Here is a 14736-nt window from a genome sequence, read left to right as displayed (position 1 = left end):
GAGGATTAGGGGACTGGAAGCTCAAACGTATGAAGAACAGTTGCAGGAACTGGGTATGTCTGGTTGAATGAAAAGAAGGACTTAAGGGTGATATGATAGCAGTCTTCCAATATCAATATCTACATTACGATTCATAACAGTAGCAAAAGTACAGTTGTAGAGTAGCAACGAAATTGTTTTTATGGTTGGGGATCACCACAACATGAACTGTATTAAAGGGAGGTTGAGAACCACTGCTCTAAAAGGATGCAAATGACCAGCGGTCTTGGATAGAAGCCCAAAAGCCCAGTTGCCTCCTAAAAAAGCACCTTTGGGTCAAAAATGACGCGACGGAGGCGAGGGGAGGGCTTTCCAAAGGGCGGGCAGCCCCCACCTCGTCTCGAAAGAACGAGGCTGGCTTCCGTTACTTGGAGAGAGACAGAACGTCGTCCTCGAGCCTCCCGGGTTACGCAACCAGGCAGGAACTCTCGCCTCCGCCCCGAAGAAGAAGGATCACCTTCCGCGGACGTCGTCTGACCGACGTTCTCAACCCGAACAACGTCGCGCCTGCGCAGTGGCCTTTGGGTGCGCGCCCCAGAGAAGAGGAGGCATTTCCGCGGTTGAGGATGGCCGGCCGGCCGGCAGGGCGCACAGTCATGGCGGCGGCCGAAGTAGGATTAGAGGGCGGAGGAGCCCCTACTGGTTTAAGGCCGGAGGCCGCCATGCAGCGCGCTGAGCTTATGCCACTTCTGAAGACGACTCTGCGGCCGGGAGAATCCTGGTGAGCCTGCAGCCGGGTTGGGGGTCAGCGGCGAGAAGGAGGCCGCGGGGGCGGCTTATTCCAGGCCCGTCCTCTGGTGTCCGTCTTCCCTCCCCCACCCTCCGTGCTCCCGTCCGCCGACACAGTGGCTGCTGATTTCTGAACGAGGCCGCGTTTGAGGCGGGCGCGGAGGCCGGCTTGGAGCGCTCGGTTTCTGTCCCGAAAAGGTGTCGGAAGCCTCAGCCGTTCGTTGCTGAGTCATTCTCGTGCTTCCTTCGCTCCCTCGGGGTTTTTTGCTTCCCCCCCCCCCCCATCTTCTCTCCATCTCTGTCTTTTGCTTTTTTAATATATATATACACACACATATACATATACATATATACATATATATTTATTGCTTTTGTGGCAGGTATTTGATTGACAGTCGGTGGTTCAAGCAGTGGAAGAAATATGTGGGCTTTGAAAGTTGGGATTTATACAACGTTGGAGAACCCAACCTCTTCCCAGGACCAGTTGACAACTCCGGACTTTTTACCGGTAAGAATTACCCAGAACTGACTTTGAAAAGCACTCAAAAAGGGGTAGGCAGGTGATCCTATGTCAGTTTTGAGTGCATTAGATCCTCCTGCAGTTAAAGCTAGTTAAAATGTTCTAACGTTTACTAGACCAGATACTAACAGGGACAGATGAAAAACTAATAAAATGTATAGTTATTAAGTATTAAAATGGAAGATGAACAAGTAAAGGAGACAATGATAGTATGGGCTAAAAACTTTGGACAGAGATAACTGGCAGAAAGTATGGCATAGGAATTGCAAATTAACGATGTCAACTGTATATAAAGAAAACTTACATAAAATGTTTTATAGATGGCATTTCTCACCCTCAAGATTGGCAAAGATGTTTAAGAATATGTCGGTTAAATGCTGGAAATGCCATCAGATGCCTGGTTTGTACTATCATATGTGGTGAACATGCCCAAAAGCAAAAAAAGATTGGACAAAAAAGCCTACAGATGATAATGTGATTAAAAAATATTAAAATGTGCAGAAATGAATAGATTAACACTTGCAATTAAGGAAAAGGAACAAACTGAATATTTTATTATATGGGATTTATTTTATCAATGGTTAGATAACAAAAACAAGTTAGAAACATAGAAATATAAGAAAAAGATTAATGAAATAAGGGAGATTGGTTAAAATAGAGAAGTAAATATTATGATTACTATTTTTATTATTGTAGAATTAATATCAATGTAATGAATATTGTTGTAAACATTATCTTTCAAACTATTTATACCAAGACAACACACTGTTTAATTGAAAATGAAACTTGACATGCTAAAAAAAACCTATTAAAATGTTCTAATGTTTGAGAACAGATTGCTGCCCCTTGTGATTTTTTAAAATGTGGATATGGACCAAAAAAAACTCACTTTGAGTATGTGGCAATTATAATTGACCTTGAAAAAGCTCTGAAAGTTTTCTCAACCTTAAATGAACATTTTATCTATGGCTTCCCATATAACTTTTTCTTTCTTGCCATTTCATTACTCTAAGTTATGCTTAGAACCCAAAACTGAATTGTTGATGCCTTTATATTAGCTGTCTTAGTTTGTATAATGCCTGTTTGAAAAAAGGCAATTCTCTAGGTATCTGCTTTTCCTTTTCCTTTTTTTGTACTATTTTTTTTACTTCAAGGTGGGTTTCTATTGTAGTAGCACATGAAGTGTATTTATAAATCTGAGTTCTCCCACTAAAAATACAGTTCTGAAATAGAAATATCCATAGTATATGATGGATCCAGTAGTACATACCAATTTATTACAGGTTCTCCTCGATTTAGAGCCACAATTGAGCCCAAAGTTTCAATTAATAAGCAAAGCAGTTGTCCTGGGTTTTGCCCCATTTTATGACCTTTTTTTGTCACAGCTGTTAAGCAAATCACTGCAGTTAGTAAGTGAATCATGCAGTTGTTAAGTGAATCTGGCTTCCCCCATTGACTTTGCTTTGTTGGAAGCCAGCTGGAAAGGTTACAAATGGCAATCACATGACACTGGGACAGTGCAGCTGTCATAAATACATGTCAGTTGCCAAGTGCCTGAGTTTTGATCCTGTGATTATAGGGATGCTGCAGTGTGAAAACTGGTGATAGGTCATTTTTTCAGTGCTGCTGTAACTTTGAACAGCCACTAAACAAATGGTTATAAGTTGAGGACTACCTGTATAGGTTAAAATAATATAGTAATCCTCACTTAACCCTAATTGGAACTGAAATTTATATCATTAAGCAAGAAGTCATTAGGCATCATATTATCCTCACTCTGGCTGTTGGGGGCAATTAAATGTTAATTGTTAATGTTAATGTTATTGAGGTTTTAACCTTTTTCAATATTGTAATTATTTATTTATTTTTTACCTCCTCTGTATGACCCTGTGGGGAGAGGGGGCGACTAATAAGTTTAAATAAATAAATAAATAAATAAATAAATAAATAAATAAATAAATAAATGTTCTGCTGGTTTTTTAAAAATTATTTTGCTCTGCAAATGGAGTTTGTGTCGAGATTTATTTTGATGTAGTGAATGAAATATCCCATAGTCCTATGTCTCCTTTTCTTTTTTTAGATTCAGAAACTCAAACATTGAAAGAGCACCTCATCGATGAATTGGATTATGTACTGGTTCCTACTGAAGCTTGGGATAAACTTGCAAATTGGTATGGTTGTATGGAGGGACAGAAGCCAATTGTGAGAAAAGTAAGTATTTGTGTTCCTTGCATCTCCTAGGTATTTAGAAGATTGTAGAGAAGGCTTTTTTGCATATTTATGGAAATTGTATACATTTTCTCTAACTTTGTCAGAGGAAACACACTTTTAAATTATAAATAGCATAACTGATGACATTTAATGTGAATGTAAATTGTAGTGTATTACACTTGGATATAAAATTGAAGAACTGAAATGGAGAAAGCTGCCTATTTTCATCCAATAGCTAATATAAGATATAAAAAAATATTCAGTGCTTATATCTTGTATATTTAGTTATTAATCTAAACTTCAGAATTAACGTAGTGAGGTCCATTACAAACTTACTTCCATCTATTGTATATGAAGCAGAGTAAACATTCATGTAAGGTAACAGATTTTTAAAAAAATCAAAGATGAAGAAAAGTTAAAAAAACATTCTATTACCTTACATGAATATATTTTCATATTAATTCTATTGCATGTTGAAGGCTTGCTTTATTTTAAAACCCTAATTCTGAAGCTTTTTATATAGAAGTATTTTAATGGCTTGAAGAGTTAGTTGACTAAATTTCCAGATCTGTCATAATTGGATTAAAATTGGTTGTTTTTTAGAATTTTATTAAGTCTGTCCCAATATTTGAATGTTCATACCTCATAATTATATGTTTGACATCTGTGCATTAAAAGGAAGGGAAATTTGAGGAATGTGGGAGCATATTGATTTTAATTTGTAGCTTCTTATTAAAGAGGGTTTAATAAAATGGCAAGATGCAATAGTAAACATGGGAGGAACCAGGGACATTCAAAGAAAAAATTGAACAAGTAAAGAATAATATGAATATATAAAATATTAAATCAAATTCCAGTTGACATGCCTTTTGTCAATTGCAGCATAATGTGGGAGAAAGTAGACGTTTCTCTAATGAGTGTTCTGCTCATAGGATTTTGTACCATGGATAGCCCAAGAGAATGGATACACCCTTAAATTGCAGTCTAGGGGGCTAATGGCTGTACCTCTGATCTCATTATTTTTTCTTTGCATTACCTGAGTTCATAGCATGGGATGCCATGCTATTCTAATTTAGTGCGTGGACTAATGCAGAAACTTTGGTGAAAATATTTCAATTCTACTATCGTATAGAGTAGTGATGGCGAACCTATGGCACGCGTGCCACAGGTGGCACACGGAGCCATTTGTCAGGGCATGCGAGGTGCTGCCCTGTCAGCTGGCCAGCGCACATGCGCGCACTGGCCAGTTGAGTTCACCGTTTTTAAAAGCCATTTTTTCGCCCTCCCCAGGCTCCAGAGGCTTTATAGGGGCCTGGGGAGGGCGAAAAGAGCCTCCCCCCCCCCCCCGGAGGCCCTCCGGAGGCTTCAGGGACCATCCAGAGGCTTCCCTGAAGCCTTCGGAATGCTTAAAATGACCCTCCGAGCAAACCGGAAATGACTTCCGGTTTGCTCGGAGGGTCGTTTTGAGAGCTCCGAAGGCGTCAGGGAAGCCTCCGGACGGTCCCTGAAGCCTCCGGGGGGCTTCCGGGGGGGCGGGGGAGGCTCTTTTCTCCCTCCCCAGTCTCCTATAAAGCCTCTGGAGCCTGGAGAGGGTGAAAAAACCATGTAAAATGGGGGGGGCGCCTGTTGTGCACGCATGCACACTGGGGAGTTGCGCGCATTGCATTATGGGTGTGGCATGCCCGCACATGACCCCCCTGCGCTTACCCCACTTGTAGCATGCGAGCCAAAAAAGGTTCGCCATCCCTGGTATAGAGTGTACCAAGAGACTGAGTTAAGACGTTTTGTGCATTTGGCATTCACACTGATTATTTCTCCCTTCCACTACCTTGTCTGTTGTTTTCCACTGTGCAGTCTTTATTATAACTTTGAACACTTTGCCAGCATGGCAGGGTGCTTTCTACTTTTTGAATGTATCTTCTTTTCTTCCTTTTCTCAGCTTGCCTAATTGGACATGACAATTGTCATAGTAGCATTGTCAAATTACAGCCTAAGGCACACAAATATGATTAGGTGCTTTCTTGCTGTTGCAGTTCCTCTTGTCTGCTTTTTTTAATCCAATATCACAATTCTGATGTTAAGGAATGCTGCACTGTAGCATCCTCAAAGACATGTGGAATATGCAGAGTAAATTTTGTTCCTGATATTGTCCATACAGTATTTCATTATTTCCAAGAGCTTATCTCTATTTTTGGTCAAGATTGTGGAGAATAAGAGGATAGGTTTTGCTTTGGCTTCTATTTCAGGCTTGGAGAGAAAGTACTAATTCAGGGTGTTTGAAACTTAAACAGATGGGAACACCTGTTATTTGTTCATCTCATCCCACTGGCATATCCTCTAAAAGACTCAGGAAGATTGCTCTTTTGGTCTTCCTAGGTTGTATGCATGTCTATTCACAGAGAGCATGTCTCTTGGAGAGCTAACAATCTCCTTTACGCACACATACTTAAAGAGATACCCTCAAATCAGATGTATCCAGCCATCAGGAGGATGCAGCTTCCTCAGGGTTTCAAGGAGAAGTGTTTTGCAAGTTCCCCTTCAAAGCCTTTATACTGCCCATAGAGATTCATTGGCTATAATCAGGAGTTGTACTTATAATTTAACAAAAGTGCCATAAGCATGACATGGGGGGGCTATATAAATTAAATTTAAAAGCTTCCAAAAATAAAACTTAGCTTTAGATTGTTGAGGTGTTTGTTCTCAGGTGGAATATTTTCCAACTTCCCTAAACAGGTCAGGAAAAGTAAGAAAGTTTCTATTTAGGTCAACATGCACAAAACATTTCAAATTAAGCATTTTCAAATATGAGCCATGTTATTTCAGATGCAAAAATGCCCTTTTTGTAATCACAGTGTTGCAGTTTGAATTTAAAGCAATTCAGAGTATGAAATGGATAAGAACAATCAATGCATGTGGGTTTAAAATGTTTTGTATACTGCTTGTTCTTTTTTCATTGCTCATGTCTTGCCCTTAGTTCTAAATGAGTCTGTGTTGCCATTTTCCAATTTTTTGACATAAACATAAAATGATTATATTTATATTTTGATATAAAACTAGGTTGATTTTATTTATAAGCACAAATACAATTTTGACTGCAGATAAAGCCCATGATCTCATTATTTTTGAAACATACTTTTATAAGTGATGTTTTTTTAAATAGGTTGTGGAGTATGGATTGTTTGTTAAACACTGTAAAGTAGAAGTTTATCTTTTGGAGTTGAAGTTGTGTCAGAACAGTGATCCTACAAATCTTGTGGACTCTTATTTCAGCAAAGCAGATACGATTGGTGAGTATAATGCATGATATTGAATTGTAAAGTTTGAGAATTAAATTGGACAATTATATTTTTCTGAAAGTCTTATTTTATTTTATTTCATTTTATTTCAATTTTATTTGGCACCTGCAGTGTTCTTGGCAAAGTTTTTTGGAAGCCGTTTGCCCTTGCCTTCTTTCTAGGGCTGAGAGAGAGTGACTAGAAGGTCACCCAGCTCACTTCATGTTTAAGGCAAGACTAGAACTCATGGTATTTCAGTTTTTAGCCCAATGCCTTAATTACTGCACCAAATTAGCTGTCTAATTTTAATTGACTGCATTAAATATACATTATTATGATTGTTTTTTAAAACTCATTTTTGAATTTATAATATTCCAAATATTTTCCTATCTTCCACATCTATACTGAACTTTGCCCTTTTTCATATAAAAATCCTATTTCTAGACAATTATAGTTTTTGAATATGCTAGGTTCTGTTCCAGAAGCCATAACTTCATTTTTAAACCAAAATGACTCATACTTTTTGCTCAGATTTTTATACACACACACACACCCCTAGGGCAAATAGGATAGTATGCAAATATGTGTAATACATATGTGTGTGTGTCCCCGCACATGCACATACCCCAAGAGCAATTAGGACAATATGAGAATTACCCAAGCACTTTGTGCATGCTGAATCAGAAATATATTCATTAGATAAAAAAATATAATCCAGGTGAAACATGTGCCATAGAATAAACCAGTTTATGTACTTTTAATAAGCCATTACAGCCTTCCATGTAATTATATGTTTGTTTTATCAGCTACTATTGAAAAGGAAATGCGAAAGCAGTTTAATATTCCTGATGGTACTGAAGTCAGACTGTGGAATAGATGTACAAGTAATGCTTATGAACAATTAAGCAAACTCGATAGCACCGTACAAGATGCAGGACTCTATCAGGGACAGGTAAGAAATCAAGATATATTTTTGTTTCTGGGGTTACTTAAACGGATTGCAATTTCTAGGGTCATAAATTTTTACAAAATATTCAAAACAAAATAGATTCTGGAGTATTGTGCATTCTGCTCTAGTAATATTCATATGGAAGGTTACCCCTCTGAAAATCAAGTCCTATATGACAGCTATTGTGTGATAGTATGGTTGGAGTGACCTGAAAAAGTTCATTGAAATACTATATGTAGGTGCTAATTTTTAAAATAGTAGCTGCTTGTTTCAGGATTGGGAATGATTTAATTGGGCTCTGAAAGTTTTTTTGTGCATGTAGCATTAGTATTTTTGTATAACACTGTCGACTATTTTTATCCTGTTAGGTAGTGTTAATAGAAATGAAAAATGAAGATGGTTCATGGCCTAGACAATCTTCTCTGACAAAGTAAGCATTTCTCTCTCACTTTTCATGTTCTGTGGCTCAAATAAGTGTTTGCAAAACCTGATTGCCAAACCAAGGTTGCACATTGTATTATGTAATCAGAACTAATAAGCTCATCATTTGAATATGTGGATTAATAATGTATCGTAACCGCCTTAACAGAATCATTTTGGTTAAATTTATTTTAAAGTCAGTAATAAATCTGACCTAAGAAGCCCAGAAATTCCAATAATACACAGCTCATTGGTGATTGCCTTGGTTAGTCATTGTTTGCAAATATGGTAATAAATGGAGTAAAAAACTCATCATCTGGTCACTGTGGCATTTATGAGCCTGACATTTATGAAACCTATTAGGGGCTAGTCACTTTTAGGCAGTAGTGGAGGGCCTGGAGGTTTCTAATTAAGATTACAATGCTTAGCTTGGTAACTTGAGGTTAGGGCTATTTTTATGGAAATGCTGGGAGAAAAACAACTCAGGAAGAGATAACTTTTTAAAGCAATTTCTCTACATTCAAGACATTAAAAAGATGGAATTATCAGATCCAGGACACAACAAGAGAATCCATGATCTTCAGAGTACCCCTCTCTCAGTCACACGTTCATTTAGCCACCATTTTACTTGACAACAAAGTTGCTGGAATGGATTGAGGTCACTAAGTGAGGGGAAGGTGTATATAGTAATTGCAACTTTATTTGGTAACATACTATGAAGTAATTTTGTTTGGAAGAAGATTATATAACTATTCATTTCTTACATTTCTGTAATCTAAATAAAACTCTTCATCTCACTATAAGTGATTCTCTCAATTCTAGTGATTGATAGAAATTAAAATATTAGCTTTTAAATTTCCATCTTTCAAAAAAAATTATAGTTTCAGATGTAAAAGTGTTATAGCATCTAAAGGTTGAAAATACATTGTTAGAACTTTTTACCTAAGTTTGGTTTCTTCATTAAGAAAAATAAACATTCCATTTGGTACTAGATGGTTGGAAAAGTTTCTGTGTGAAAAGGATAGATCCAAAAATCTAGAATATCCTTAGCTATCTCTTAAATTTGATTTCTTGTCATACTTTATCCTATTGTATTAAAAAATCCAGAAAAAATAAAATAACGAACACTTATCAAAACCCCAATTCCAAAACTAGTGTTTAAGAAATTATGAGTGCTATCTTAATGTCTTTTCCTAGATCATGTACTGCACCTAGCAGAAATCTAGCTACCTCTTCAAAAGCATCAGCAAGCTCTTGCTCTTCAGTATCTGCCTCTCCCGTCATTACAAATGGTGATAGCAATAACTCCTATGGTTTGAACTGTTCCAGCCTTGGTAAAGGGTAAGTAAGAATATTCTTTCTATAAGTATTTTAAATACTAGAGCCCTCCTTTATTATATAAGGTTGTACCCTTTAGGACAGTGGTTACCAAACTTTTTCAGTCCACCGCCCCCTTGGTGCTACAAACTGATCCTCAGTGCCCCCCAACCAGTGGTGGAATTCAAATTTTTTTTCTATCGCTTCTGTGGGCGTGGCTTGGTGGGCATGGCTGGGGGGGTCATGTGACTGGGCTGTTTGCACGACGGGCGGAAGATAGTAACAGTAAAATTCAAAACTAAGAATTGCACATTTATTCAAAATCAACTTAAAAACCTTTTTAGTTAATGTTAATTCAACAAAATGGTTGAACATGATCCAGTGATACCAGGTTTTCAAAGTCTGATAGTCATTTATCAAGAACCTTAGTAACTAGTAACTTAGTAAACTCAGTAAAATTTAGTAACTACTTCACTGTTCAGTAAATTCTTAATGTGATGGATGGGCCTGATGAAGTGATACCAGTTTCCCAATGTCTGGTTTTAAGTCACTTAGCAGGAGTCTTAAATCACCATGTTCATTAATCTGGAGTCGATTTCTTTGCTTGGAGAGAAGTTGGATGACCACACTGAAGCCACGTTCCACCAAATATGATGTTGGAAATGCAACAAGGAACTTCTTAACCACAGTCCATAGTGCAGGATAGCGATCAGAAATTTCTTTCTGTAACTAAAACTCTTGGTATGATTTCTTAAACTTTGGCTTCAGCTCAATGTCATTTTACAGCTCTATGAGTTGTTCCTCCACTACCCCATCTTCCTCAGTATCTGAAAATGGATTTATCACCCAATCTGGAATTTCCATCAAAAGAAGATCATGATATCGCTTAGACATATCTTTATGCAGCATGTCCAAATGGTCACAAAAAACTTGAAGATCATCATCTTGTATCCCACCTTTCTCTTCTAGCTCAGAGAAGCTCGGAAATTGGTATAGCTTGCAACGGCCCATATTGCGCTTGAATAGAGTTAACTTTGAAATAAACATAGAGATGACAGATTTGGCCTTTAATAAGAATTGACCTAATTTCCTTGCAACTGCAAATTCACTTCATTGAACTTTGCAAATAGTTCTGATAAATAAGCAATGTCATGCCTGATCTCTTTGAGTTCACCACTGAGCAAGGCATTCTTGTCTTCAAAAAACTCAACAGCGTCAAAAAGATTGCAAAAGCGTCTCACATAGTTGCCTTTTGATAGCCAACAAACTTCTGTATGAAGCAGCAAACGATCAAAATCTTCTATCATTGAAAAGGTGTTGAAAAAGTGACTTATGACCATTTTTGACAGTTATGACCATTGTAACATCCCCATTATCGTAAGATCAAAATTTGGATGCTTGGCAACTGACTCTACTGTATTTATGATAGTTGCAGTGTCCCGAGGTCATATGATCATCTTTTGCAACCTTCTGACAAGGCAAAGTCAATGGAGAAGCCAGATTCACTTAACAACGTTAGTAACAAGTGCAGTGATTCATTTAACAAGTGGCAAGAAAGATAATAAAATAGGGCAAAATTCACTTAACAAAAGAAATTTTGGGCTCAATTGTAGTCATAATCTGAGGACTACCTGTAGTCTGCAGCAGGAGGAAAACGGCTTTTCAGAGAGCAAAGAGATAGCAGAGTTTGGAATTTAGGCAGGAAGAGAGCAAGTTTGTATCTTCCCTAGCAATTTGTGAAATACAGGTGGTCCTTATCTTACAACTTAGTTTAGTGACAATATGAAGTTATAATGGCACTGAAAGAATTGAGTTATGACTGTTTTTCACACTTATAACTGTTGCACCATTCCCATGCCCATGTGATGAAATTTCAGACACTTGGCAACTTACTCATATTTATGATGGTTGCAGTGTCCCGGGGTCATGTTGATCACTTTTGTGACCCTCTGACAAGCAAAGTCAATAGGAAAGGAGGAAAAATGCCACTTTATAGCTAGTACAACTAATGATTAAATATATTTCACTCATTACTGGGAATGAGATCAGGGCAATGACAATTCATTTTGGAGGGAAACACAAGGATGTACTCAGGACATAATGTTAAACTGCACTGTAAGCTACTTTTATTAGGTGTGTCAATGCTTGAGAACCACTTGTCTCAATTCCACAAACTATTCTGAACAAAACATGCCTCCCTCTTTCAGCAGATCAGACAGCCAGCTAATGCTATAAAAATTATTACTAATTTAAAACATTTTCTGGAGTATTTCCAGCAGTGGGCAAGATTAAGATTGTTTATTAATTCAGATGATTTTAAAAAGAATCCTATTAACAATACTAATACTATAGGAAAAAAAACGTGCATCTATGAAGTAGTTGCAAAATCATGCCCCACCCCAGCATGAAAGGATTACAGTCCACAACCTCTTTTGTATGCTGTTCAATCCTTATTTACATAAGAAAGTAGTTCAAGCGGAATAGACGCTCTTCCTCTTATAATCATATTCCACAATTTCAGCTTCCCCTGCAATTTTTTATGGAGGCAGCAGTTCAGTTTCTACACAGCATGACAGACCGGCCGAGGGTCTCCATGCGCTCATGTCGTGTGGGACAGGACCTTCGGCTCTTGTGAAGCTGTTCACCCACACGCCCATTCGTTAAATAACAGCAGGCTGCAGAGAAAGAAGGTGGCAAAGCCGGCGAGAAGCAGGAAAGACAACTACATCGCTACGTTTAGGGGTTCACGGCCACCACCCCCTGCAGCTGGAGGAGCAATTTTAACTGCCAGTCTCGCGCGACGAAGAACCCAGCCCTTCCACCCATTGAAGGCGCGCGTGAGATCTGATCCTTCCCAAAGGCGTGACGTCGCTGGTTCCTGGTGAAGCGAGTCTGAGCCGCCACCTCCACACAAGCCGCGCGGGAATGGATTCTCGCTTTCGGTCCCATCGCATTCCCTTCTGCACCTGCACGCTAAGCTAGGCGAGTCGGGAGTACAGTACAGCAGAACACCTCCAGCACTCCTCTGCCACCTCCTTTGCCTCTTAGCGCCCCCCTGCCGCCGCCCCTTGTCTCTTAGCGCCCTCCTGCCACCCCCCCTTGCCTCTTAGCGCCCCCTAAGTCGTCCCACCGCCCCAGAGGGCGGTACCGCCCACTTTGGGAACCACTGCTTTAGGAAGTCTTAATCCCTGTACATGCACACAAAAAGAAAGCCAGTATGTTGTAGTTAAGATGTTGGACAAGGAGCAGGTAGACCCAAGCCATAGTCCTGCCTTAATCCTGAGGACTAAATGGGTGATCTTGGCCCAGGCACCCCTTCTTTGTCCATAAATCAGTGTCAGTTTCCATGACAGGCTGGCTGATAAACAAAAGCCCTTGTTGCATCATGCTTTGGTAAGCTTTACTGTAAGAAGTAGTGTTAGGGAGCATTTACATGTTATAAGATGATGATGATGATCAAGAACCGCAGCAACTAGGCAAATACAATGAAAAACAAGTGGAACCTGCCACCATGTGTAATACATGCTAAGAGCAACAGCTGCATTTTACACAATGTTAAGGTAGAATATTTTGGCTTTGCTCTCAAAGCGCTGTATTTCTTTGCCAGGTACTGGTCTGTTAAAAGAGATTCACTCTGTCCCTTTTCCCATAACCACCCTGTTATGTAACAGCTGATGACAAAACGTAGTGTAATAGAGCTTTCCAAGATCAGCATGTGATTGGATGAAGTGGGAAGTATAAAGAAAATCTGTGCTTTGCATTTGATGGCCATGTGAAAACCCAGAAACAGGAAAGGATTGGGAAAAAGTTTTTGCTTGAACCCTTTGTTAACAAATTCAGAATACCGTGTTTCCTTGAAAATACGACAGGGTCTTATTTTCTTTTGCCCCACGAAATATGGCCTTGGGCTTATTATCAGGGAGGGCTTACTGTTTTGGGGTTGCTAGGCAGCTGCTCCCTTGCGAGTGGACTCCCGAAGAGCCAGGAACAGCCTCAGGGGCGAAGCAGCCATGAGGTAACCACGCTTATGAGCAGCCGCCCAGCAAATCCCCTCTCCAGCTGGGCAGAGCACCATTCACTGACCTAGGGGGTATCACTAAGGCGCCAAGCCGTGGGAGCTGGGGGGCAGGCAGAGCGCCACATGGCTTGGCGCCTTAGTGATACCCCCTAGGTCAGTGAATGGTGCTCTGCCCGGCTGGAGAGGAGGGTTGCGCGAGCACTTGTTCCGCCCCCAGCAAGCATGCCTCACAGCCTTACCAAGCCCTTGCGCAGCTCTCCCAGGGCACGGTCGCCGCTGCTGCCACCACACTCCAAGAATAACTTCCAAACTCCAAAACTCGGCTTCTGAGTCTTTCAGCATCAGCGGCTCTAGGAGTGCTCTCTATGGAGGGGATTTGCCGGGTGGCTGCTCGTGAACGTGGTCACCTCATGGCTGCTTCGCCCCTGAGGCTGTGCCCAGCTCTTCAGGAGCCCACTTGCAAGGGAGCAGCCGGCCAGCAACTTCCCCCTCCGGCCAGGCAGAATGCCACTCCCCAACCTAGCAGTATCCCGAAGGCGGCAAGCAACGTGAGCGCCTTTGCCCCCAGCTCCCGCGGCTTGGCGCCTTCGGGATACTGCTAGGTCGATGAGCATTGCTCTGCCTGGCCGGAGGGGGGGGTTGTCCAGGGGGTTTATTTTTGGGGGTGGGCGTATATTTTTGCCCACACGAAAAATGTGGCAAGGCATTAGTTTTAGGACAGGTCGTATTTTCAGGGAAACGGTAATTATTTTTAATATATTATAACTTTAAACAATACAAAAAATAATAAAGACGGAAAGGCACAATTGAAAATATTCATGACAAATAAAAAATAAACAGAAAATAGACAATTCTATTTCAATACCGGAAAACCTTCAATAAACCCCTTATAAACAATGCAAATTATAGAAACAAAATTTAATTGAAATTGCTGATAATATTAATGTAGCAGAATATACATTTTGACATTTGCTTGTTATCTGCTTAAATCTTTTTTTCTCCAGAAATTTTTTTTTCCCCAGTAGGAGACACAATCATTGTTTTCTAATACATATTATTTTGTTTTTAATATTAACTTTATATTACATATGAGAAAGGTACTACATTTGTTAAGGTTCAAAAAGATTAGCTCCATTTTCAACAGTTAAAATCTAAACTAAATTGATGCAATGCACTTTTTGTTGTTGTTCCTTGTGTGTCCAATCATACTTGGCCAATAAAGAATCCTTTAAATTCTATTGTAACTATTAAGAATATT

The 14736-nt window shown here is 39.5% G+C and overlaps 1 protein-coding gene across 1 annotated transcript in view; it reads left to right on the top strand.

Moving 5' to 3' along the window:
- The first annotated feature begins 445 nt into the window (after positions 1–445).
- Positions 446–14736, top strand: part of USP4 (ubiquitin specific peptidase 4) — a 46909-nt gene continuing 32618 nt past the window's right edge. The window contains exons 1-7 of the mRNA XM_081937054.1: positions 446–760; positions 1149–1276; positions 3369–3499; positions 6660–6786; positions 7581–7726; positions 8092–8153; positions 9341–9484. Of these exons, the coding sequence (XP_081793180.1) occupies positions 606–760; positions 1149–1276; positions 3369–3499; positions 6660–6786; positions 7581–7726; positions 8092–8153; positions 9341–9484 (893 nt within the window). The 5' untranslated portion in view covers positions 446–605. The remainder of the gene's footprint in view (positions 761–1148; positions 1277–3368; positions 3500–6659; positions 6787–7580; positions 7727–8091; positions 8154–9340; positions 9485–14736) is intronic.

Source organism: Natrix helvetica (assembly GCF_964273705.1).
Source record: "Natrix helvetica genome assembly, chromosome: 1".
In the NCBI taxonomy this organism is placed as follows: domain Eukaryota; kingdom Metazoa; phylum Chordata; class Lepidosauria; order Squamata; family Natricidae; genus Natrix; species Natrix helvetica.
Note: the sequence above shows the minus strand (reverse complement) of the source record. Positions and strands in the feature narration are given on the sequence as shown.